We start from the raw sequence: 26668 nt of genomic DNA, 5'->3' as shown, positions 1-26668 counted from the left end.
ATCTATACAGTGAAAAAACAAATCAAACCACAAATCAAAATAAACGTCTGGAACTCAACGTGGATACGCACCAAAAACAAATTAAATATTGTAATGATTTCTTTTTTTTGTGTGTGTTATTTTTGTTGCTGCTTTGATTGTTTCTCAGAAAAGTGACCAAACGGAACAGAAACAAAACCCCCAAAAAACTGACTGGTTTCAGAAAACCAGTAAGGCAGACAAAACAGAACAAAACTGTTCCTAACACTACATTTACAGAGACAAAGGGTTTGGGTGGAGAAAAAAAAAAAGAGAAAAAAAAGCATACTATAATGTGCAATGCTAGTATCTGTACAATTACATAGAAATATCTGATAATTCTCTGTTATTAGTTTTTTCTCCCTCTTTTTAACAACTGTTATTACAGCAAAAATAAAACGAACAAAAAGACAAAAAAATAAAAAAAATATAATAAACAAAAAAACAACAGCTATGCTCCAAAGCATACAGCCAAGAATTCCTTCATGGTGTTTGATCAAAATCAGTTCTTTGCAGGGACAATTCAGCAAACAAAAATCTGCTGCAACTCACCAAAGAGGAAGAAAATCTTTCAAAAAAGCGAATATGGATACAGAAGTATAATAAAATAGTCTTTTTCTTTTCTTTCCCGTTTGTTCTGGTGTACTCTACACATCAAGTAGTAAGCGGGATTGTGTGTGTGTGTGTGTGTGTGTGTGTGTGTGTGTGTGTGTGTGTGTGTGTGTGTGTGTGCGTACTTTATATGTGTATGTGTGTGTACGTGTGCACGCGTGAATGTGTGTGTGTGTGTGTGTGTGTGTGTGTGTGTGTGTGTGTGTGTGTGTGTGTGTGTGTGTGTATGTGTGTGTGTGTGTGTGTGTGTGTACGCGTTTTTTTGGGAGCGTTTATAGTTCCTTTGGACTGTCAGACAAAATCTCAGGGACCTAAAAAAGAAATCCCAAATGGAGTGCTTGTCTATTCTCACACTGAGACGAGAAACACATCGATCCACACACGGAGTCCGAGCCTCTTACAAAAGAGAATCACAACATCGACAGATTCCTGCATGTCTAACGAAGTTTAGTCACATATTCATCCACCGACGTAGCAATTAGGCATTCTGTTTGTGGTCAGCAATAGCAATCGAACAGAGTCACTTCGCTCTGCTTCAGTCACCGGGACACAGAGTTTAAAAAAAGAAAAAAAAGAAAAAAGAACGCTACCACTGCCAACAACCGATCAGGACAACGGGACAAGAAAGGGTGGAAATCAGGAGAACCACGGTGATAGGAGAAAGGGCACTAAAAGGGGCGTGTTTGGGCCTCTATAGGCTGGTGACCAGATGCGAGGGCTCCTGGGGCGCCTCTTCGGGGGAGATATCCTCTTTGTTGGGGGGGACTATGAAGCCATCGCTGCTGCCCCGCCCCAGGTGGTAGTAGGAGTGCAGCTGGTGGAGGTGGTTCCGCGAGCCCAGGTTGGGCATGCTCTTGTAGTAGACGTCGTCCGAGCCGGCCTCCGGGCTCTTGGCGTCGCCGCCGGCGTCCTTGGAGCGGTCGGCGGAGGAGGCGGCGGTGGACACGTGGGGCAGGCCGGCCAGCATGGGCATGCTGGTGTACAGGGAGTCCCTCTGGTGGCTGTGGCTGGGAGACGAGCCCTCGTCCTGGGTGTGCTCGTTGGTCAGCAGGGGGAAGAAGCTCTCGCTGTTCTCCTGGGGGATCCTCCGCCGGGACGAGGAGGTGGCCGTGGCTGAGGAGAACGGGTGGTGGGGCAGCGGCAGCTGGGGCGCCGTCGACTGGTGGAGGTGGTTGTGGAGGCTGTCCCCCGTGGGCAGGGGCGGGGGAGGCCGCTGGGGCAGCAGGGGGACGTTGGACTCCTCGCGGATCAGCTCGAGGCCCAGGCCTTCGTCGTGGTGCGGCCCGAAGGTGGAGTGGTCGTCCAGGCCCAGCGCGACGTTCATGCCCAGCCCCAGGCCGAGGCCCATCCCATAGCTGTTGTCCTTGCCGCCGTTGCTGACGTTGTTGACCAGCTTGTTCATGAGGTTCCGGTTCTGCTCGGCCGAGCGGTCGTGTGTGTTGTTGAGGTACGAGGGGATGTAGTTGGAGGTGAGTTCCTTCAGGATCTTCTTCTCGAGGGTGGTTTCCTTGTGGTTGTAGCCCCGGTCGATGATCTGGACGCAGTCGCTCATGTACTCGGCGCTGGCGATGCTGTAGCTGTTGCCATGGCTACCATTCAGTGGTAGAGTATCCATGACACTTGTATCCCGGGCATTGTTCAGGATTCCCTCTGGAATGACAGACACAGGGTTGGGTTGGGGGGGAGGAGGGGGATGATGATCGTGATGCATGATGGGATCTGTAGTTATATAAAACACAAACTCTGTACAGCACTGTTTCCCAAACAGTTGGTCGCGACCCATGTGTGGGTCACGGACCAATCTTTATAGGTCACGACCTGAGTAAAAAAAAAAAAATCTTTTTCCTATCAAAAATATTTTATACATTTTAAAACAAAGAAAAAAAAACACATCTAAGAAATTCAATAAATAAAATAATAAATAATTAAGTAGTGAAACTAGACGATCTACAAGCTCTCAACGCGGCGCAAAGCGGCGTGTTGTGAGCTTGTAAATCTGCAATTTTTACTAGTTTGGGTCCCGGGCGAATGTGTAATTTGGGCGAATGTGTAATGTTTCTTTTAGGTCATGAGCTAAAAGGTTTGGGAACCACTGCTGTACACCATGGACCCATTTGGTTTAGGAACATTATCTGTAATATATATTCAAGTGCATATGGCGTGTATATCAACATACACTTACCTTTTTACATACCAAAACATAAAATATTTGTATCTTCTAAGAATGGTTCATAGGGCTAAATTTCACAACCACGGGTAATAATGATGACAACAAATACAACACAGTATGTGCACCACAAGAACGGAAAGTTCAAACACGACAACACGACACAGGACAAAACCAAAGCAAAAGCCATGCATGCAACACTCAAAGTGACACAAACTAGACCACCACCTTACATTTGGACCCCAGCCATATTGTCCCATATGAGCATTTTAACTAACATACTGTATACTGCTCAAAAGGAATACATGAATGTCTGCCACACATCCATGTTCAAGTTATTAAAATATGGCAGTGTAAGAAACGCTGATAGCTGCATTATGGGGGGAAAATGGGTTTTCGGTTCTCTCTCATGCAGAGAAAATATGGATTTCAAATTCCATCAGTTCTGTAACCTCCGTGGTTAGCTTTTTGGGGTCTACATCAATGCAAATGTTGAAAGGAAACACTTCAAACGCTCAACCAACTAGCTTGTTAGGAACGTGTGTGACAGCATCAACTTTGCTTCAAGAGGTATCAAGCTTAAATTCTCTAACCTAAGAATGTTCCGTAGATCTGAGCAGGAATAAACTGAGCGGAATAAAGTGTAATTTGCATTGATGTTGCCTTTGAAAATGCTGAGGTCACAAAGAAAGAAGGATTGTTCGTCAGTAGGTCGTATTAATCTGTGGTATCAAATGGACCAATGGATTTTACTGTACTTAAATGGCATCTAGTGAATTATTGTATTTCTGGGTTTCCAAATTGGGATTTAAATTGAAATTTACGGGTCTCTGAAACATTGAGGGCTTTTGCTACAGAAATAGTATTACTTCCAAAGGGAATGTCTGAAATGTGCTGTATGAATGGAATTTTTCATTACCCCTTTGTCAGCACAGAGTGAAAAGAAAGTAAAACCAAAGTCAATTACATTTGGTAAGCAATGTTTAGTTTGACTCCCATACTTGTCTCTCTGTACGGCTCTTTTAGGGACCGCATGAGGGAAAGGAAAGGAGAAAGAAAACACAATAAGCATAAACGGTGACAGGTAGAAGAAGACATGTGCACTTATGCTCATCATGACACACATAGAAAATGCTAATGTAATGCAATTTGCTTTGTGTCCCCATGCACAGAATGCGTACAAACCCCAACGACAGCAAATCTATAAACAAATCTATTCACACGGCGGATTAAAAATAAAACTCTGTGATAAATGTTTTAGCAGTCCTTTTGCAAACCAGCAGATTCTCAAGTGTCAAGATATCCACCAGCCTCCTTTTCATATCATAACAGATGTTTCCTCCAAGACTCAATTAAGGTAAGTGACATTTGACTTCTTATGTGCTACAATGCAAGATATTAAATAACTAATATCAATTAGTTCACTGATATATCGTCGTTGTCGGGTGGAAACCTTGTCCAAAAGCGTTCGTTTTGTATTTATCATTTAAACAATGATTGAAACTAGTGAAAACAGCCGATCTACAAGCACACAACGCCTCGCACCGCGAGGCGTTGTGTGCTTGTAGATCTGCTGTTTTCACTACTTTTGTGCAACGGCCTTGTATGATGAAGCAGGGCTTTACTTTGTGAAAGAATGTACACATTTGAAACTTGGAGATACAAGGTTTCTGCCCGACAGTGGCGATATATACAGTATATATATATATATATATATATATATATATTCTTTTGTACAGTATATCTCGTTACGATCAAGACTAGAGTTAGGGCAGACTGTTATTGACTGCTGAGATGTGAATTAAAAATCATATGATTTCTGCATTAAAGGAGTAGTTCACCCCCAAAAAGACTTTTTTTCTATTGATTAGTCACACCACGGAGACTTGAGTTCAATAATATTTTTTTGTATTTGTCGCATCCCTAAGACAAAAAATGTATTATAGTAAATGTACCCTGATTGATTCTGGATGGGGACCCAAATACAAGGCCCTGGATGGGGACCCAAATGCATTTGTGTGATAATCAATGGGGATAAATTTACTTGACCCTTGAACCTAAATTTACCCCATTTGATTCTGACCCAAATGCATTTGGGTCCCCATCCAGGGCCTTATTTGTGTCCCCATCCAGGCTCATGCATTTGGGTCCCCAATCCCCATCCAGAATCAATGGGGGTAAATTTACTATAATATATATTTTTTTGTCTTAGGAATGTGACGAATACAAACAAATATTATTGAACTCAAGTCTCCATGGTGTGAGTAATCAATAGAAGAAAAGTAACCTTTAACAGCCAAACGGATAGATGAACTCAGATTGTTTGAGGACTGATCAAACAAAGCTCATGGGGATAAGATACACTTAGTCAGACTTTTTTTTTGGTAAAGCCTTTAAAAGCTTGTAAAGCCGCTTGAGCTTTGTCTGCAAAATAATAGAGTAGGTATTGTTCTACCTTAAAGAGGACCTCTTTCAGAGGATATGTGATATGTAATAATTGTACACTCTGAGAGGGTACAAATAGAACCAGGGGCGTCACAAGGGGGAAAAGTGGGACTGAGTTACTAGGGCCCAAGGTGGAGGGGCCTTAATTATTTTATACTTTAACTATTGAAAAATAGCAGATATACAAGCTCACAGCTGTAGCTTGTAGATCTGCTATTTTTGAAAAATTGTGAAAATGTGTGCAAATCTTGCAATATATGTATTTTTTCATTGAACATTTGTAACTCAAATTTTGCTTCTGGAGGGTCCCTGGAACTAAATATTTTGAGATGGGGGTCTGTGGCCAAATACATATAATTTTGGGGGTCCTTCACATAAAATAAATTTGAGCACCACTGACATAGAAACATAGGTTTTAAAAAAAAAAAACATAGAAGGATTTGAAATATTCCAAGAATTTTCACGTTTTTTTCAAAAATAGTTAAAGTACCCAGGGCCCAGAATTTGGTGCGACACCCCTGAATAGAAACAAATGTTCCATTTGTACAATTTCTGTCCAATAATATGGCTGCTGTGCATAGAGCCTATTTGAAGTCTCAAGGAAGTTATTCGAACTTGGCCAAAGAAAAAATACATTTATAGCTGAATTATTCAAATGCTTCTTCTTGTTTCTTGCAATAAGATCTCTTTTTGACATTTGTGTTCGGCCGAGCTTTAAAGTGGCACTCGTTTCTTTTGCATTACGTTTCTCGCGGCTGAACAACAATGTGGCAACAGAAACAGAATAAAACAACAGAGAGACAGAAGACACGGCACACAAGCTTCATTGACAACATTAGAGCAAAGTTGAAACAGATGACTGGTGGTGTATCTGGCTCCAGATTTCCATGTTTTTCCCCATTCCTGATTTTAGAAAGGGGATATCTTCAGAAATAGTGTCAAATCCTAGAATAAATTGCTTACCAAATTCTTCACCAATGTGTTTGTAAAGGTCTCTAGTAACACATCTCACAAAGACTGAAATTCAGTTTCCCTAGGTGAATCCTTGGCAGCTGCTGAAAGTTAGGGTCCCATTAAATAAACTATACAGGATAAAACACACCAAAATAAATATGCGCTAAGTAGCATGTGAGGGGTCAAACTAGGGGTTTTTCATGATTCTGAATTGGTCAAAAAACGTCCAGACAAAACTATGGTTTAGTGATGAGTCATCACTTTTCACAGTTTTGTGGGAGCCGCCTTTAACCCAAGGAATGTTTTTTGTGCAAAACAAAAAATTCTTGCAATGGATTCAGAATCATGAAAAACCCCTAGTTTGACCCCTCACATGCTACTTAAAGCATATTTATTTTGGTGTGTTTTATCAGTTAATTTAATGGGACCCTAACTTTCAGCAGCTGTCAAGGATTCTCCTAGGGAAACTGAATTTCAGTTTTTGTGAGATATGTTACTAGAGACCTTTACAAACACATTGGTGAAGAAAGTTTTTGGTAAGGAATTTATTCTAGGACTTTTTAAGATATCCCCTTACTATTTGACTTCATTCATCCCAATTTTTAAACGCATCATCTTCATGAGAAAGGAGCAGCGGAAGCAGCATGATACACCCCCGACTAAAAGCCCTACAGTAGCCTACTGGGCTGCAGCAGGCCAGTGTTTCTCAACCTGTGGGCCGTGAGGATATTGCAAGACCGCCCCCAAATAATTGCCAAAACACTGAGATTGTATTGATTTATGACATTAATATTTAAAACAGGGGTCTTCAACAGGGGGTCCGGGACCCCTTGGGGGTCCTCAGAGTTACTACAGGGGGTCCTCCAAATCTTTGTGTGGTAGAAACTTGTTTTTTCCCCCCTTTTTTATATTAGCCACTTGAACCCTAGCATCCATATTTTCTGAACTTTAGCCAAAAATAGACGATCTACAAGCTCACAACGCCTCGCGCTGCGAGGCGTTGTGAGCTTGTAGATCAGCTCTTTTTGGCAAAGAGCTTTGGAGGGGGAAAAGAGCAGACTAAGTACAGTGAAAAGTCAAGTTTATTAAGTATTGACGGTTCAAGTGGTCTGAAAAGCCACATTAACATGAATCCAAAATATACTGATGATCGTGCTGTCAAACAATGAAACTAAATGGAATCAGGTTGTGGGGGTCCCTGCTTCATCTCTCTCTCAACTAAGGGTTCCTTGGCCTGAAAACGTTGAAGACCCCTGATTTAAAAGAAGTTGTGTTCCATCGATCCAAGCCGAAACACAATGGATTGACTGATGCAAATAAAATGAAACATTCCTGAAAATGGACACGGCCCATCCATCTGACCACTGAGCTGTTTGTGGCCAGATGGGTGATACAGAAAAAGGTTGAGAATCACAGCTGTAGGACTTTTGTGATAAAGCGACAATTCTTCTATTGCAAACAGATTGACAACTAGGGCAGTGTTTTTCCAATCATATCCACATAAAAAAGAACATTAAGTGCATTTAATTCAATCTTTTTTCAAATATATATTTTTAACGGGGCATTTCACTTTAAAACACTTCTTAATGTCTACTCTGGTGTGCAATCCCAAACAGTTTCAAGTGGCTTGATTCAATATTTAGATATTCGATATTCATTCGATCAGACACGCCCCGTCCTGTACAAACCCATTGTACCTTCATACACTATAATAACCATATTAGACTCATTGAAAACACACATTCCTGCTTCTAGTGATTGACATTGTCCTTCTTGTGCGTGAGGGGGCTGTGTTTATTTTATTTTATTTTTCAGTTGTTTTATTTTGTCATTTTATTTTCCCAACAACATGCCCCCTCACGCATTAGAAGGACACCATCAGCCACCTGAACCAAGGACATGTCATGTGTTTCCAAGTTACAATGGGCGTAGGGGGTGTCTGACAAAATGAATATTTTTCTTAAAGTCGATCTGTCCCATATACTGTATGCACATGTTGCAAATGACCATATATGGGCATAGCGGTCCCATCTGTCGCTCTGGACAACCGGGTCTCCCTAATATGCCTATATGTGGGCGTATCAGGTTTGTTTACGGTTACAGTATGTCTGAGTCATAGTGACATGACTGTGGTCCACCGGCTGGCCCGTTTTCCCATTAGCCAATCTTAATATTATAGGACGAGTATAAAGTGAAATACCGCTTTAAAGGCACTCCGAGTAGCAACAATAAAATCGAAACAAAAAACACTGCCCTAGCCTTCAATGTCAAAGAGAATGAAAAGAGGCTTGCACACCTTGCGTGTTGTACATGCCCAGAGGGTTGTTATAGACGGACGATTCCCCAAGCAATGTATTATAGGGATTGTTAGTGCCATGAGGACGCAGGAGTGCATTAGGTATAAGATGGTTAGCCATAGCCCCTGCAGCAGCCAGAGAGACAGGAGGAGGCAGCGGAGACAGATAGGTGTAGTTAAGAGACGGCAGAGAGAGAGAGAGAAGAGAACATATACATCAGTCAGGCAGAGAGCGATGCAGCTGCTGAGCAATGACAGCCATTAACATTCAAATGATCACATGATCATTAGTGAGAGGTGGTTGTTGTTGTTTTTTTGCTTAAGGAAGTGGCAAAAGCTGGACTGACGTGGCTAATGGGACAGACGGGATAGCAGTTGGGTTGATTAATCACATTTTTCAATGACATTGTCAACGTTGTATCAAGAACGTTACTGCGCTTCACTCATTCAGACAGCACACGCACACGCGTTAACGGACAGGCAGTGACATTGTGGACAAGCACCGACATACATTACAGTACAGTACAGTACAAATACAGTAGCCAAAGCGAGACATTAAACACTCCTGTACTAGACTTAAGCAGGACATAATACAATAATCACTAGAGACAAGGTTGGCCACTGTGTCAAAAAAACAGTCAATACATCGTTGTTGTCGGGTGGAAACCTTGTATGTCCAAAACCGTTTGTTTTGTATTTATCATTTTAAAAATGATTTAAAATAATAGAAATAGCTGATCTACATGCACACAATGCCTTGCGTCTCGAGGCGTTGTGTGTTGCTTGTACTGTAGATCTGCTATTTTCACAACTGTGGTTTTGTGCGACAGTCTTGTATGATGAAGCAAGGCTTTACTTTAAGAAAAAACGTACACATTTGAAACTTGGAGATACAAGGTTTCTGCCCGACAGTGACGATAAATGCCCTCGATTCCTGTGCCTAATACAATTGTTAAGATGATGAATGCAGAACCAGCAACTGCTCTTTGAAGGTTTTCAACACACTTGAGACTTTTTTTGTTTACATTCCTTTGTGCAATATATTGCTGAAATGTCCTCCTCGGGTGAAGATGGTCACTGAATTGCTTTCCACTCAACTGGGACTTTCACACAAAGAAAACAACAAGACACTATTTATTCGTTTCACCAGCGGCTCAAATGACTCATCAGCCTCCAGATAGCATTATCACTAACAGAAGAACCTTTAGATTTTGAAGCTCCGTAATTAAGTTCTATTCAGTCAAGTCAGTCAGTATTTCTTGTTTGTAATTGGCGAGTGTGGAGTCGCAGATTGTTCTTTCTTTTTCATTGTGAATGCCAGGAAAAAGGCCCAAAAATAAATCTTCCCTTTTGCATTAAATTCCTACTTCCTTGCCTACTGAGCAATCTGGGTGAACATCATTCCAAAACAGCTCCTATAGGTATAGGGACACGAAATCAATTCGTTTCACTATAGCCATGTGTGCAGTTGTTTTGCAAAGCTCAGATTCTGTCATAAACACAAGTCTAAGAGACACAGAGAGAGAGAGAGAGAGAGAGAGAGAGAGAGAGAGAGAGAGAGAGAGAGAGAGAGAGTATGTACAGTATATGAGAGAGAGAGAGAGACGGATGGACAGAGAGATGGCCTGCAACAAGCAGCAGGAGGGAGAGAGTGTCTCTTCAACTCCTTGACAAAGACAGCTTTCAGGGTTGATGAAACGCAGTTGTACTGTAGCTGCATAGTCACTCACTGTCTGTACATCTAAACAACATCGAGGCTAAGATCATTTCTAGTGTTTTAGTCACACAAATAACTATCTCTCCAATAGAATATCATTCTTATTGTATTCTTTTTTTTAAAGTTTTTTTGGTGTGTGAATTATTTAGACAGGAGAGAGTGTTTAGAGATAGGAAGCAGAGGGAAGAGAAGGGGAAGGAAATGCAACACAAGTCTCCGGACGGATTTGAACCGGGGATGTTGCAATTATGCGGTTGACGAATCAGTCATCTGCTCTCACACACACACACACACTAGGGATGGGACGATAAGCGATATTATCGTGATAAAAAACACTCACGATAATCGTATCGTGGAGAATGAATTTATTGTGATATCGTCCTCCGTCATGCACTAGGACCAATTCACCTTTTATTTGCAGAGTTGCATATCTGGTACCATTTAAACCCTCTATTGGTAAAAGGTACTTATAATATACCTACTTGATACAGTCTTTTTCTCACTCTATCAAATGTCTTAGCCAAAAAATAGCCGATCTACAAGTTGCAACGCGTTGTGAGCTTGTAGATCTGCTATTTTTTTGGCAAATCATGTTCCGCCCCAGGATAATGATTTTTTATTATCGCGATAATATCGTAAATCACGATTTCTTTTGTCACAATAATCGTGATATGAAATGTTCATATCATCCCATCCCTAACACGCACACGCCCGTACTGTATATAACGTCCTTATTAGTACAGCATTATCTATATTTCTGTGTAATTATCAGGCAATTGGTAGCCTACATTCAATCGTCATTTGTGATACTGGTGTTAAATAAACTTGTGTTTATTGCAACACCGCTTTGATATAATCAACAACTCTTTTTGTTGTTGCTTGCTTGCCCTAATTACAGAGCATTCCAAAAATACCACCAATGTCTTCTGAAGTGATAAACAGTTCCTTCTCCCAATGGCAGATCTCTCCTTTACTGCGTCCGTGTTGTCCAAATTGGACCATTTATAATTACTGATTGCGCAGCCATACTCGCGAACAACAGCGTGAACATTGCAGCACTATCGAGGCGATTGCACGACTCCCTCTCGGGAGAATCGACTGCAACTTTGTTCTTCACCCGAGGAGAGGTACAGGGTTGAAACGTCGGGAAGAAAGAAACGCTCCGCTACACATAATCCTGTAATAACGGCGCGGCGCGGCTCAGTTTGCAACTGTTCGTTGCGATGCATGCGAGTGGGGGCCGTGCGGCTTCTTCTGCCCGAGATGACAGAAAATGTAGCGCAAGCCTGTTTGAGCATTTCTACTATCAGATCCTGCCTGATAACAGAGAGTGTAAAATTGTATTAATAAGGTTTTTTCCCCGCCCTAAGTCCTTGGTGAAAGATCTATGCTTCTCCTCAACCCCTCGACCCATTTCCGCGCCGACACAGCCTCCTTGCCATGGATAAAAGCTGCATCTGTTGAAGGTGCCTAATTATTGAGATTCTGACACTTCCTCCTGTTGTCAAACTCTCACCCATCATCTTAACAATGCATCAGTGTCTTTGCAAGCAGGAGCTCAAGAGCAAACTTTTGAGAGCGCCGGATCCCTCTGTCGACAGACGCCGAGGATGGGGTTAGAGCGAGGGATGGAAGAGAGAGTGGCATCTGCTGTTAATGCAGATGTGAGCATTTATTTTCCTGTGAAACTCAAAGCGACTCCGAAGTCCTTATACTATCGGATTATGGGCGAAGGTTTTATCCAGTTTTAAGGGTTTTGATTCATGCCTACTAGAAAATTCTTCAGATCCATGATGGTCCATCGAATTTCCTTTCAAAAAAGTAAAACTATACATTTAAAAATGTTCCCTCCCAATTTAGTCATTATAGTCTGGTACCCGCTTGGACAGTAGTCCTTTCTCAACTGATGACCCCTTTTATTCTAATCTCCACGGTGCTGGGCAATAATTTGACGCTTGTCCAGTGCCACCCGGACATTAAAGTAAAATGAATGAAAATGTATACAAAATGATCACCTACTGACATAATAATAGTTCTGGCTGATTCATGGGAACAGTTCAAATGCAGTTCGTCTTTGTCTAAAACTAATTTTAAAGATCCAATAGAAAAAATGGGTCAGTGCTGTTGAAATGAAACGAGCGATCGCCGGTCAATAATAACTTCAAGCTAACATGGTCCATTATGTTCAGTAAGTAGTGGGCGGAGTACTTGCAGCTTCTATGAAAAGTACTGAAATGAATCGATAAAAGCAAACACCGTCAAGCACCTGGGTGACAGAAAAGTGAAGTTACTAAAACAAATCGTCGGGTGGAAACCTCGTATGTCCAAAACCTTCCTTTTTTGTTATTCTTTTAAAAAACGATTTAAAGTAGTGAAAACAGCTGATCTACAAGCACATCTGCTGTTTTCACTATTGAGCAACACTTTTGTATGACGAAGTAGGGCTTTAATTTACGAAAAAACATACAAATTTGAAACTTCGATACGAGATACAAGGTTTCTTCCCGACAGTGACGAAATGTTCGCTGCGGCACAGCCTCCACTGACTTCAACCACGGTCTCCCGCACGAGCGTGAAGTTGGTGCGCTGTTAGGTTCATTATTAAAGCATGCGTTTGCAACGTGACAAACTACCTCTGTTCAGCGACGCTGAGCTGTTGATGTCACCGGTCATGAAAGAGGACTCCGACTGCTTCCTGACCGTGTCGTTCCACATCCGACGGATTCGGCTCTGTAGAGACAAAGGAAATGCCAGTGCATGTGGATATACAGTAGGGCATTCACCAGATATTCGAATATCAAAGTCACTATTCGACGTTGGTCACCGAAGTCGAATATTCCCTTTTTTTTTATTATTGTTTTGTCTTTAAAAAACACACACACACACACACACACACACACACACACACACACACACACACACACACACACACACACACACACACACACACACACACACACACACACACACACACACACACACACACACACACACACACACATATATATTTCTTCATGGTTTATAAAGCTTGGCTAGATAGGAAGTCATAAGAACCCTGACAAGCACTCGGAATTGTAGGTATTACATTTAATGTGACTCGGTTCCGCAGATAAATATTGTGAAAACAGCAGATCTACATGCTCACAGCGCCTCGCAACGCCTCTTGCTTACTTAATATTTGACAGTTTGGCCAGTCCTGTCGAATATTCGACTATTCGAAAACTTTGAGGTTGAATAATTCGAATACTAAAAATCACTATTTGTGAATGCCCTAATATACAGTAGGAAGGCCATCGCTTATGGACAGCGAAACACCATTATGTCTCAGAATTCAGTTTTCTTCTCACAATTTAGACGTAAAAATATATATACACGAAAAAAAGAGCAGGTATCGATGTGCCATTTCAAAACATCCTGCCATTGGCAAGACAGTAGATTGAGCATTGCAAGAACATTGAGCTTGTAGATCAGCTATTTTGGCTATTTTCATGACTCTTCTTCTCTGACCTCCAAGTTTGAATCTACCTATGAAGGTGGATTCTGCTTTTCAATGGGAATGGATTGGTTTCTTGCCATTTGCAGGCTTCTGCAAAAATATGCTCCATCCCCCATTAAAATTAAAAAGGCAAAACAGGGAAAGAAACTTTTGGGAAAAGACATTTTCAGGTAAAGCCTGAAGACTTGAAAGGGCACATCTGTAGATCGAAGGGTGCATTGGAGAATAGAAGACATGCACTGACTATTGTAGAACATTCTGGATTCTCGGCAAGCAATTAGAAAATATTTTTTTTAATTGGCTTCCAATTTAAAAAATATTTTCTAATTGCCAGTGTGCAAGTACGACTTCATAACTGAGAAATCTGGCTTCACTGATTACACGTTAGTTCAGAAGCCTCAACGTCGTCGCGACGGGTATGCAGAAATCCTATCTAAACCACGTGTACAATCAAAACTTTCATCTATTCCTGAATGCTTAGCGGGAAGATAGTCTTTGGAATAATGCTGCAATGTTCAATTACAGTGAGTTTGGAGAGACAGAAGTTATTGAATTAGCTGATAGGAGTCTCACTCAAAACTAGGTTTTAACCCATTTAGGCCTAGAATTATTGACTGCTTTAACCAGTGAAAAATAGCAGATATACAAGCTCACAGCGCGGCACCGAGTGCCGCGCTGCGAGCTTGTAGATCTGCTATTTTTGAAAAAGTTGTGAAAATGTGTGCAAATCTTTGAATATATGTATTTTCAAAGCGAACTTTTGTAACTAAAATGTTGCTTCTGGGTGGTCCCTGGAACTAAATATTTTGAGATGGGGGTCAGGGGTTAAGTGAAAAGGACCTTTTCTTTGACGATGGCTGGCTAGATTGCTGACATAGAAACATAGGTTTTTTCAAAAAACCTTACAAGGATTCAAAAGACACTTATAGAATCGGGTCAAAATTCTAATTTTCACGTTTTTTCAAAAATAGCAGATCTACAAGCTCACAGCGCGGCACTGCGCTTGTATATCTGCTATTTTTTTTATTTTATTTAAAGCATAAAATATTGCATCATATTGTGTTCATGCGTAAATGGGTTAATCTGTGATATCTCACACTGACAGTGAACCGTCGACTATGCAGTTTGTGTCCCAAATTGTCATGGTGCAGCAGCACTATGGGTCCAAAACATGAGCAGGGGTCATCGCCATGTTCTATTTGTGCCATGGTCATACAAATTATTACAGCTTTATAGGTCTTTAACTCTGAGAGTGTACAAATGGAACCAAATGGACCCTTACGGCTCCATTTGGTTCCATTTGTACACTCTCAGGGTTATGGGGGTTGTAGCAAATAAATCGTTTGAGAACCACTAGTACTAGTGGACTCATAATGTGCCATAGTGTCGTACTAAATCAGTGTCATACATATTCTGAAGAAAACCTGGAGAATTGACGTTCAGTAATTTGGCTTTATGATCAAAATAAGAACATTATAATGTTATGTAAAAACTAAATCTAGTATTTCCCAAGTCTTTGTCACAGACACATTTGTCCGTGTACGGACATATTGATGACCCCGGAACATGTGAGCCTAGGTTCCCAGAATGCTATCCTGCCTACCTTTGCAATTTGTGTGAGATTACAGAATAGAACAAAGGAAGAATCCAGTCGCAGAAAAGAATAGGTGAGTAAAAGGTGGCAGTACCTGTGACCCTGTGGAGTAGCGACCAGGGGCCCGCGCTGCAGCGCTCTTCCCAGAGCCTATGGAGCTCTCCACACTCTTGCCGCTGCAGCAGTGCGTACGCAGGCACTTCCCATACTCCTTACGCACCTGTGAAGGAATGGACATTCACAGGTGCATAATGCACACATAAGCGCATACGTGTGCATGTACGCACCACGCACGCACGCACACACAAAAGAATATAATAAAAACTAAACTCAAGGCATTCATCATATGGGACCTTTAACTCATACAGTGCCCCGGGCCACAAGGTGCCGCTAGAGTGCCAGAAATATCTGTATAGGCCTTCGCTCTAGCTTCCGTAGAAGAAGACAGTACTGCCTTGTGTTTTCACTGCAGCCACTGCTATGTGGGACGAGAGGAGGAAGTTAGCTAACACTTAGCCATTCGCTGTTTTATTTTTAAGAAGCCCGATCTAAAGCTATTTCAGTCGCAAAAAAACGTTGTCTTTGGTCTGGGAACACAATTCAGAGAAAATGCTCTCTAAAGATTTGACTTATTATTGGATTCGGCGGTGCGATGCAGCGGCGTTGCCCGATTACGGGCCGTGGATGGCCGAGTCTCGGCCCGGGGCATGGATGGAAATTTAGACCGGGGCTTCGTTGAGGCCTCCGATTAATTAATTCATTTTATTAAATATCCCGGACTAGTCCGGGATAGGCACCCTGGAATACGTCGCGCCGCCGACAGTATAGATTGAGTTTCTTTTGGGGGGCTCTAAACTTTATTTTAAACCATTTTCGATGGAATAAATCGTCGGACCATCCTGGTGGTCCTGGATGAGCCAGGACCACCCACGTTGGTCCAAGCAGCTCAGGGTAAGTAAAATAGCAAATAAAATATTGTATTGGATTGAAATAAAGCCGAACTTGTTCGGGATAGGCACAAGAAGGGTTAAGAAGCATAATTACAAATGAAACTAAGAAAATTTAAGAATATCAATAAACAGACAGTAATAAATATATTTAAAAATATATAGTGTGGTTGTGTCCTTATTCTGGGCATTTGGTGAAAATAGCATATTGTGATGGGGAAGCATGTCGATATTTCGACATAACATTTGTTCTACATCCCAGTATTTCGACCCAGGTGAATGTTAACCTGGTGAAATGCTAACCTGTCGACGCTGGTGAGTAGCTAACCTGCCTACGCTGGTGAATGTTAACCTCTATGCCTAATCCTAACCCAATCCCTAACCCCAGTAACCCTGACGCTGATGAGTAGCTAACCTGCCGACCCCGTAGTAGAGATATGGTGTAGAGGAAAAAGGAGGGTGCCAGGGACAGACCCCTGGGGGACCCCGGTCAATGACATACAAGCATGTAGGACAGGGGTCGGAAACCCAAAAACTAGTGAAAACAGCCGATCTACAAGCACACAACATCTGCTGTTTTCACTACTTATGTGCGTCAGTCTTGTATGATGAAGCAGGGCTTTACTTTGCGGAGAAAAAAAAAAAACATACAAATTTGAAACTTGGAGATAACAAGGTTTCTGCCCGACAGTGACGATAAAAAAATCGTTAAAACAAAAAATACATTTTTTCCCCCCATCTTTTTTCATTTTCATACATTTTTGAGAAAGCTCCAGGGAGCCACTAGGGTGGCGCTAAAGAGCCGCATGCGGCTCTAGAGCCACGGGTTGCTGACCCCTGATGTAGGATCTAAGTGTTTAAATAATGGAATCCTTACCTTCTTTTGCAGGACACAGTGGAATATGAAGATGAACATGCCTTGCAGGGAGTTGAAGATGGTGAAGAGGTAGGCCATCACCACTGTGCTCTCATTGACATACATCAGGCCAAAGGCCCAGGTCAGGCCCAGCAAGCACAGCAACGCAACGGCCCCGATCACCCACGACCTGAAATACAGTAAAACAGACGCTGCACACACTGCTGGCATTTGCATTGTTGTTGTTGTTTTTTTATAATTCTCTTCCTGCATAAGGAAAAATCTATAGAAGAGATCATGGACTTTTCATGTAGCTTTTTAAGACAGAATGAGCTGCAGTTTTGCGGCCTCATTATGATGCAAAATGTCTCTGTGATTCATCATTAGGATAACCCCAATTCCTTCCCAGGAATGCTTTTGTACATACATGACTTAAACATCATGCCCTCGGGCCGAATTCATCGTATTTCTTCACAAGCGGCTTGGCATCATCCATGAAATATTATACTGCAAGTGCATTTTTGCGTATTCCCTTCACACTAAAATAGTATAACAGCAATTTGTTTCAAGAACAAACCGATATTATACGGCGGGAGATGCAGTACGGGTGACTCAAAGGCCAGAACAAAACTGCAAACCCCCAGATAAGCTGAATATCTGGCTGAAACAAATAATTTGCTTGAACTCCTTCACACACTCATAGCCCAGTAAGGGATTCAACAGAAACATTTGGAAAAAGCAGACATTAACGCTTAGCATTTTTGCGTTTTTACTGAAGAATGGAAACAAATGGGAGGAAATGGTGAGAATATGGTGGGAAATAGTGGTGGAATATGTGGGGAAATAGCCAATCTACAAGCTCACAACGTGTTGCCACGAGACACGTTGTGAGATTGTAGATCGGCAATTTTTGCCGATTGTTCGCCCTCATAATAAGGATGCTAGGGTTCAACTGGTTCATAATTATTTCCGTCTGCCTATGATTAGTTAGATGTTTGAAAAGGAAGTACACTTGGGAAATTATTTGCTCAGTATGACTGCATGCATTTAAGATTAAACATGACTGCTGCCCTCTGATTCCTTAATATTAAGCTGGGAGTCATGGTCGGAGGCTCCTGGCAAACTTGTAGATATTATTTCTCACAGCATGTAACTTTTGGACTGAGAAATGTCCTGGAAGACTAGGGGATTAATAAAAAAAAAACATGCAATATTACGCAACATTTCTAAAGACGGCGGGATTTGGCTGAACTTTTTGTCAATTTTGTCAATGCGTTGATCTTCAGCAGACCTGACTGCTGTAACGATGTCTTTACAGGTCTCTCCAGGGGCGTCACACCAAATTCTGGGCCCTGGGTACAAGGATTCACTGCGGGCCCCCCCAATGTTAACCATTGAAAAATAGCAGATATACAAGCTCACAGCGCAGCACATGTGAAGGACCCCCAAGATGATATGTATTGTATATATATATGTATATTTAAATTTTTACGACTTTTCAAAAATAGCAGACCTACAAGCTCGCAACGCGGCACTCGGTGCCGCGCTGTGAGCTTGTAGATCTGCTATTTTTCAATAGCTAAAGTTACTATAGGGCCTCTCCACCTTGGGCCCTAGTAACTCAGTCCCACTTTCCTACCCCTTGTGACGCCCCTGGGTCTCTCCCTACAAAAATCTTTCAGACAGCTGCAGTTGCTCCAGTCCTCACTAATACCAAGATCATATCATCGCACTAGTTCTCAGATTGTTACACTGGCTTCCTGCCCGCAAAGTTTCAGAACTGAATTTAAGATTTTACTGATGAATTTTAAAGCCTTGCAAGGCCAGGCTCCAAGTTCTATTTTAGAGATGCTGCTCCCATATGAGCATGACTGGTTGTTCCTTAAACTCGCCTCATTACCCGGGGCTTCTGCGGCTGAGAGACCGAAGCTCCTACAGACCTACGGTGAGTAAAGGTAGTGTCTTCTTTTAAATCACTTATGAGAAGATCATTTTATGGCCAGGCCTATTTATAATAGCGTTTATTTATTTTAGCCTCTTATTGCCTCTCTTTTGTCGACGCTTATCGCCTTTTATGCCTTTACTTAATCTCTATTATTTTAACTTTTAATAATTTGTATCTCTATCTTGTTATGTTGCTGTAATTTGTAGCTGTAATTTGTAATTTGATATACATTTTCTTCCTCCAAAATTGATATACAAATAAACTTTATTATTATTTTATTCTTTATTTATTTTGGATGCAAGTAGAGCGGTACACCAAAAGTACTTGCAGACTTGGGACCACAACCACGACTACACTGGGAAAATACCACGAAAACTGAGAGACAGAAAGTCTATATTGCTGGGTCTGCTGCTTGCTATAGTATTGTGTTTAAATCCTGTGTCCTTGTCCTTTGTAACGTTGCACTGTAGACCTAGCTCTTTCTCTATGTGTGTGTGTGTGTGTGTGTGTGTGTGTGTGTGTGTGTGTGTGTGTGTGTGTGTGTGTGTGTGTGTGTGTGTGTGTGTGTGTGTGTGTGTGTGTGTGTGTGTGTGTCAATCAGATAACCGTGGTAGAGCTCCCCTGAGTCACTCCCACCATTTCCACCCACAACAGTACCCAAATTATACATCTCTACCACAGCACAGTTACCCTGAATATCAACCAACCAACAACCAATGGCCTTGAACTGTGGCCTTCCTTCTGGACTTTGGGACCCCAACTACAGATCCCATAGCCTGTGGCAAATTATTAGTATTAGTATTACTGTTATTTTATTGTTGTTGCTGTTGTTGGCTTGTAAGGCCAAGTTTCGGGACAAAATATATTTCTGAACTTCTGCTATGAGGTGGTTTTGTTAAGAACCTTCCAGACATCTCAAGTCATCTGGGAGGTAAACTTTGTGTCTGCAGACAAGCTTGCAGCTAGCGTTCAGTTTTTATGCACCACATATCTGGAACAAACTCCCAGAAAACTGCAGGTTTCTGTTCTTTTAAAGCCAAGCTGAAGTCTTTTCAAAGTTTTTTTTTTCATTTTTCAATTTAATCGTGACATTTAATCTTTGTCTTAATCTATTATACCTTCTATTTTTCTCAGTTTCTATTCTTTTAACACGTTAAGGCAGTAAATATTTTAATTATATTTAGGCTAAATGTCCTTTCATAATGTGTTTCTTTTGCACTTTGTCTTCATACTTTTAATGTGTTGTATAAACGTCCTCGTTGAAATGTGTTGCCTTGCAGAATACTGTTCACATCCATGGTCAACTGCAGTATGTATATCTAAGGTATGATATGGGATTGCTTTTCTGTACAGCACGCTATAATGTAGCCTTCAACGTGACGGATTGCTCTGCAATACGTCATGTTAATGACACAGAGGGGCTTTGCAAGATGGATTTGGGGTCCTTGATTGGCTCTTATGGAGGTCTCAATGAAACATGACATTATGTATTATTATGAGGGGGAGAAACAAAAGAAAAGCCTGTCCGTTCTATTCTTACTTGATTGCAGGTTCGTAGTCCTGGTAGCTGAGAAATAAAAAATAGTAAATGAATACTAAATAAAAACAAACAAATCAAAAATGACATGAAATGTACTATCTATAGTATATAATAAGCTACAACAAGTACAAAGGGAAGTAAAATCAATCCACAAATCAGGGTTACACTAGAAGGGTTCTTTTAGCGGGAGAAAGCTGTGTTCACTAAACAACATCTGCATCCAAGCGGAAAAGCCACACCCCCCTCTGTTCTATCTTTCTCCCACACACACACGCACACGCACACACACACACACACGCACACGCACACGCACACACACACACACACACACACGCACACACACACACACACACACACACACACACACACAAGCGCACACACACACAGCTTCTGGGAGGAGATTCTGTTGCCGTAAGCGCGTCGCAGCCGGTGTAGCATAATTATCTGAGTTCACAGAAGTATCTTGCTCCCCTCATAAATACTGGCAGACCTTAGCATTTTAGCCGTTATAAATGGGCCAGGTGTGCGACAAAATAAATGATTTATGAAATTACCGGGGCAACCATTAAACATAATTTTCCCAGGGCTGTCTTAACCCATTTAGAACGGGTACACATTTTGTGTATCATTATTTTATGTTTTAACTATTGAAAAATAGCAGATATACAAGCTCACAGCGCGGCACCGAGTGCCGCGCTGCGAGCTCGTAGATCTGCTATTTTTGAAAAGTCGTGAACATTAGAATTTTGACCCGATTCTATAAGTGTCTTTTGAATCCTTCTAATTCTAGGCCTAAATGGGTTAATGACCTGGCAGCAGAGGTACTTCATCACGCCGACTGCCCCCCGAATGGACGTTGGAAACACAAGCAGCGAGCGGGGGAAAAAAAAAGAGAAGAAGAACAAACTGTTGACCTCCAACTCGCTACGAGGGACGGCGGATGATAAGAGACGCCCAGTGGTGGACAAAGTGCTCAAAAACCCAGTACTTGAGTCAAAGTACAGATACTACCGGACAAATATTACCCCGCTATACAAAGTGAATGTTGCTCTCCGTCATGTTTGTACGTGAGTAAAAGTACTGGGGTTCTTGCTTCAAAAGTACATGCTTTTAAAAATACGTAAGTATTCAAAATAAAGGAAATATCAAATATTGTGACAATCAAAAGTACAACGTGTGAAGAGTGAAGAGAGTGCCATAAGTATCCCAAAATACAGATACTCAAGTAAAGTAAAAACACTCAAAACACATACTCAAGTACAAATACTCGAAGTCAGGGGTGTCGCTCCAAATTCTGGTCCCTGGGAACAAGGATTCACTGCGGGCCCCGCATGAATGTTCTTCATAGGGGGAGGGGGTTTAATCCATTTAAACTGGGAACGCATTATTTTGTGCTTTAACTTTGAAAAATAGCAGATATACAAGCTCACTATCTGCTATTTTTGAAAAATCGTGAAAAGTCTTTGAAGAAAGGTTTTTTTTTTTTTAAGTATGTTTCTATGTTAGTGGTGCTTAAACTTTTTCATGTAAAAGACCCCCAAATGTATTTGGCCACAGACCCCCATCTCAAAATATTTAGTTCCAGGGACCCCCTAGAAGCAAAATTTGAGTTACAAATGTTCACTTAAAAATATATTCAAAGATTTGCACACATTTTCACGACTTTTCAAAAATAGCAGATCTACAAGCTCGCAGCCGCGCTCTGTGAGCTTGTAAATCTGCTATTTTTCAATAGCTAAAGTATAAAATAAATGAAGGGCCCTCCACCTTGGGCCCTAGTAACTCAGTCCCACTCCCCCCCCCCCATTGTGACGCCCCCTGCTCGAAGTACATGTACTTGGTTACTGTCCACCACTGGAGAGACGCCCGAGGTCATAGCCAAATGCATCCGAGAGGACAGGATATGAAGTGGGGGGGCTGCGCTCATATGGCCCCGGCTTATCTTCCTCTTGAGATATCGCAGATATCACCACAGGACCCGGTTTGGAAGAGCCCAGGGTTCCTGCCGTGCGCCTGGCATTCACCCAAGAGCATAACGACTCTCTTACAAGATGCACTGCTTGTACTGCATGGTTCAGAGGCTCTGCAGAGCGCCTGCATGCTATTAACACCCATCAATATTTATATCTTTAGATCTCCAGAGGTGATCTTTCTCCCCCCTCCTCCTGGCTTCACCTGCTTCAGAGCTTTTTAGATCAGGTTTTAATTCATCAGCGGCTGAAGTCCACTTTATGAATTCTGCGTTTAAAGGTAGGGTTAAGTGATATTATTTTGGGATTGAAAATTTGAAACTAAAAAGAGTTTAAGCTATATATTCTGATAGTATGGGTTTATTTAATAACAAGTGTAATTAAATAAACTCCTTTCCAGCTCTTTAGTACAGGTCTTCAACAGGGGGTACGGGACCCCATGGGGGTCCTCAGAGTTACTACAGGGGTCCTCCAAATCTTTGTGTGAAAGAAACTTTTTTTCTCCTTTTTTATATTAACCACTTGAATTATTGAATTATTCCATAGTCTGAGAATTTTTGCCGAAAATAGCAGATCTAACAGATCTTGTAGATCGTCTATTTTCGGCAAAGAGGTTTGGTGCAGAGGGGGAAAAGAGCGGACTAAGTACAGAGTGAAATTAAGGTCAAGTTTATAAAGTATTGACGGTTCAAGTGGATAATAATCTGAAAACTAAAATTGACATGAATCCAAAATACACTGATGATTGTGCTGTCAAACAATTAAAACTATGGAATCTCTGAAAAGGTTGTGGGGGTCCCTGCTTCATCTCTCTCTCAACTAAAGGGTCCTTGGCCTGAAAACATTGAAGACCCCTGCTTTAGTAAACAGAAACAAATACATTTCCAGGTCGTTGCCCAATGCCCATATCAGCCAATCAAGAGAGAGAATCCATTAACACATCGGACGCCCACGTGGTTTTGACGTCTTAATTTGCTGGTGCCCATGGCAACGCGTCATTTTACCTACCGGCGAGAGTACTGGCGAGAAAAGTAATCCGAGTAAATGTAATCCGAGTATGTCCTGTTTATTTCGCGAAAATCTTTTCTTTCAGTCAGGACCGTTTTTTATCATTTCTAAGCCACAGTGTTTGTGTTACGGCATGTAGAAGAGGCTGCCGTTTTGAGAAAAAAATGAAAAAAGGAAGAGAATCCGGAGAAAACAGCATTTTTGTGCAGCCGCTAAACAGGAAGTCAACGAGACACACAGCACGTCCGGGTGACGTAATTGCGCGCTGCATGTTGGGAAATGGAGTTTGTTTCATCACCGCGGTAGCCAAGTGCAGTAGCTACAGTACAGTATAGTTTACTGTACAACGCGTTAAACGCGTCGTGGGCCTCCAGCGACATCAAAGAAATTTACTTAGACACCACGTGGGCATCCGATGTGTTAACATTTTGTCTGCAAATGTCTTTGTGTCGTTACTTCCAAATGCACTTGTTTATTCTGCGTCCTTTATGAGTTCTCTCACCTGATCGGAAAATAATTGTATCCCACCCTGAAAATGTGTTTTCTGTTGGAGAGACAGGGAGACCCCTGTTACAGAACAAGCACTCTATATCAATACTTACTATCAGAATATAGGCTATTTAACACTTTTTTTTTTGAAAAAATTTGTCGTAAAGCAATTTAGTCCTAGGCCGTTCAGTCGCCCAATTATACAGACAGAGACACACATACCATCGCTCTTATAGATGGCTACACCTCTGCAGAGCTACGCTGTTAAAAATAAAAGAAATCTTAGAAAATTGTTGAATGCCTCTGTGGCGATGCCACTTGAGCTGTCATTCTCAATGGCATCCCTGCTGAGTAAAAGGCACTTGAATGCATGCAGAGGATCAAAGGTTATCGCAGAAATGTCAAAAAAGGGAAGGGATTCTGCTGAGAACCATTTTTCAAAAGTCGGTGTCAAATTGCTGCCAATTTCCTTTGAAATAACCCAATTAGTGGTTGAGAGGTGCATCTGAATGGCAAGAGCCATTCAAGTACGAGATTGCAATTGGTCAATTAGGCCTCCTTAAAGTCTTCACGAAGGCATTTTTGCTGCCCTTTTTCAGAGAGGAAAAGATGTGTTTGTATATGCAATCAGCTCAGTTGTGTACCCATTTACCCAAAGGATGTGCGTTAAAAGGCTATGTTAACCTGAAAGTGTTCAATGAAGGCATTGATTTCACAAATAATTTTGATGCTCGGGCAAAGGTACATTTCTATCCCAGACGCCGTGGTACAGTACGGTTAGCGCACATTTCTCAGCCACTTTTAAATTCTTCTCCACAGATGCTCAACCCATCGTGTCCCAGAATCTTGCCCTCCACCCGCTGAAGTCTCAGCGTTCAATTTGCAGCGATTCCTACAACACTGATCCGCGTATCAAACATCATACTGTAAAGCTAGCCGACTGTGTCTGAGATTGAGGGGAAAGGGGAACAGCAACAACAACAACAACACATCAAACACAACATCTACCCTATTCTACATCGCCCGCCGAGGATAATCTTACCAGTGCCATTCGACAATAATACATCCATCATAATAACGGTAGCTAAAAAGGAAAATGAAAAATGGAAAGATAACAATACATAAACATAGCATGAAATAATAAAAAAGACAAGTTCAATCAAAAGAAGACACTACGGAAAAAAAGCTAGAAAGTGAAATAATGAGAGAGACAGAGAGAGAGAGAGAGAGAGAGAGAGAAAGAGAGAGAGAGAGAGAGAGATGTATCATTCATATTAAAACAAAGTAGCATGATGAAATCTGAACAGAAAACGTGACATCAAACACTAATGGGGAACACACAGATGAGGTACAGTATGAGAACACCTCATTAAGCTCAGTGGAATCCTCTCACGTAACGTATGTACATTTAGTGACTTTAAACTCGCCTTGAACGGCGTCACCATCACCATCATCAACTCAATTCCCTCTAATAAAAACCTCCCATTTATAATTTCATGGTAGAAAACAATATCGTCGTTGTCGGGTGGAAACCTCGTTTGTCCAAGACCTTTCGTTTTGTATTTATCATTGTAAAAATGAACTAAACTAGTGAAAATAGCAGATCTACAAGCACACGATGACTCGCACTGCGAGGCGTTGTGTGCTTGTAGATCGGCTGTTTTCACTACTTTTGTGCAACAGCCATGGATGATGAAGCAGGGCTTTACTTGGTGTAAAAACATACACACTTTAAACTTGGAGATACAAGGTTTCTGCCCGACAGAGACGATAATGTTGTTTCAAGACCAGTTTATTTCATGTTGGATAGTTTAGAATTAATGGCAAGATGATTACGCATAAAGATATCAAAAAGCATGGATTAGAATGTGCCCCACCACAGCTGTGCTCACAGCCACCTGCTTCGCTGGGTGCCCAATGATGCTTATCGCTATGGATACCAGAACCAACGCATCTTCATAACAAGCAAACAAGTCACCGAGGCACAAGGATTGAGGACTTCCTCTGCTGTGTGTGGCACAGAAGCACAGCGTTCTTATGATTCTATACCGTACTATTATATTCTATATATCTATGATTTCAGAAAGGTTTCGATTTGTAAAATAGATAGGCATAGATTGTCTTAATGTCTTGAGCAGGGGTGTAGTTGTCCCGATTTAAAATGAAGCAACAAGGAACTAAAGGTTCCTATGATTGGCAGCTAGTTGCGCTGTTATGGCACAAGCATGTTCTCCATAGGATTCCATTCTATTCCCCCGAACGTTTACATTTGATTTTTTTCACCTGTTTTTGTCACCCATACAACGCCCAAAAAGCTTAATTTGCGCAGCATAGAAACCAAATGCTTCCCACCGTCCATATTTTTTTAGTCTATGATCTTATATAGCCTACTGTACTAATTAGAAAACTTGCAATAATAGCCGATCTACAAGTGTTTGTAGATCTGTTATTTTCACTATTTTTGTATTACATTTTTTATTACATTTTTTTTATTAGCCCAAAATAGCGATGCCAGGGTTAATTTAATTAAATTATTAAATTGATAAATGATCAAATATCAGAGAAGGAAATGTGTGCATTTATGTAATTTAGTCTAACCAGAAGCAGGGATTGG

The 26668-nt window shown here is 41.4% G+C and overlaps 1 protein-coding gene across 1 annotated transcript in view; it reads right to left on the bottom strand.

Annotated features, from left to right (window-relative positions):
• Positions 1 to 1321: 1321 nt before the first annotated feature.
• LOC308298713 (adhesion G protein-coupled receptor L3) overlaps positions 1322 to 26668 on the bottom strand; it is a gene marked incomplete at both ends in the record, with an annotated part of 264755 nt that continues 239408 nt past the window's right edge. The window contains 6 exons of the mRNA XM_080742365.1: positions 1322 to 2280; positions 3799 to 3816; positions 8493 to 8618; positions 12843 to 12939; positions 15394 to 15519; positions 17124 to 17292. Coding sequence (XP_080598491.1) covers positions 1322 to 2280; positions 3799 to 3816; positions 8493 to 8618; positions 12843 to 12939; positions 15394 to 15519; positions 17124 to 17292 — 1495 coding nt within the window. The remainder of the gene's footprint in view (positions 2281 to 3798; positions 3817 to 8492; positions 8619 to 12842; positions 12940 to 15393; positions 15520 to 17123; positions 17293 to 26668) is intronic.

The sequence above is a fragment of the Nannobrachium achirus genome, assembly GCF_963921795.1.
Source record: "Nannobrachium achirus genome assembly, chromosome: 14".
Taxonomy (NCBI): Eukaryota; Metazoa; Chordata; class Actinopteri; order Myctophiformes; family Myctophidae; genus Nannobrachium; species Nannobrachium achirus.
The sequence above is the reverse complement of the archived record's forward strand: the minus strand, read 5'-3'. Positions and strand labels throughout refer to the sequence as shown.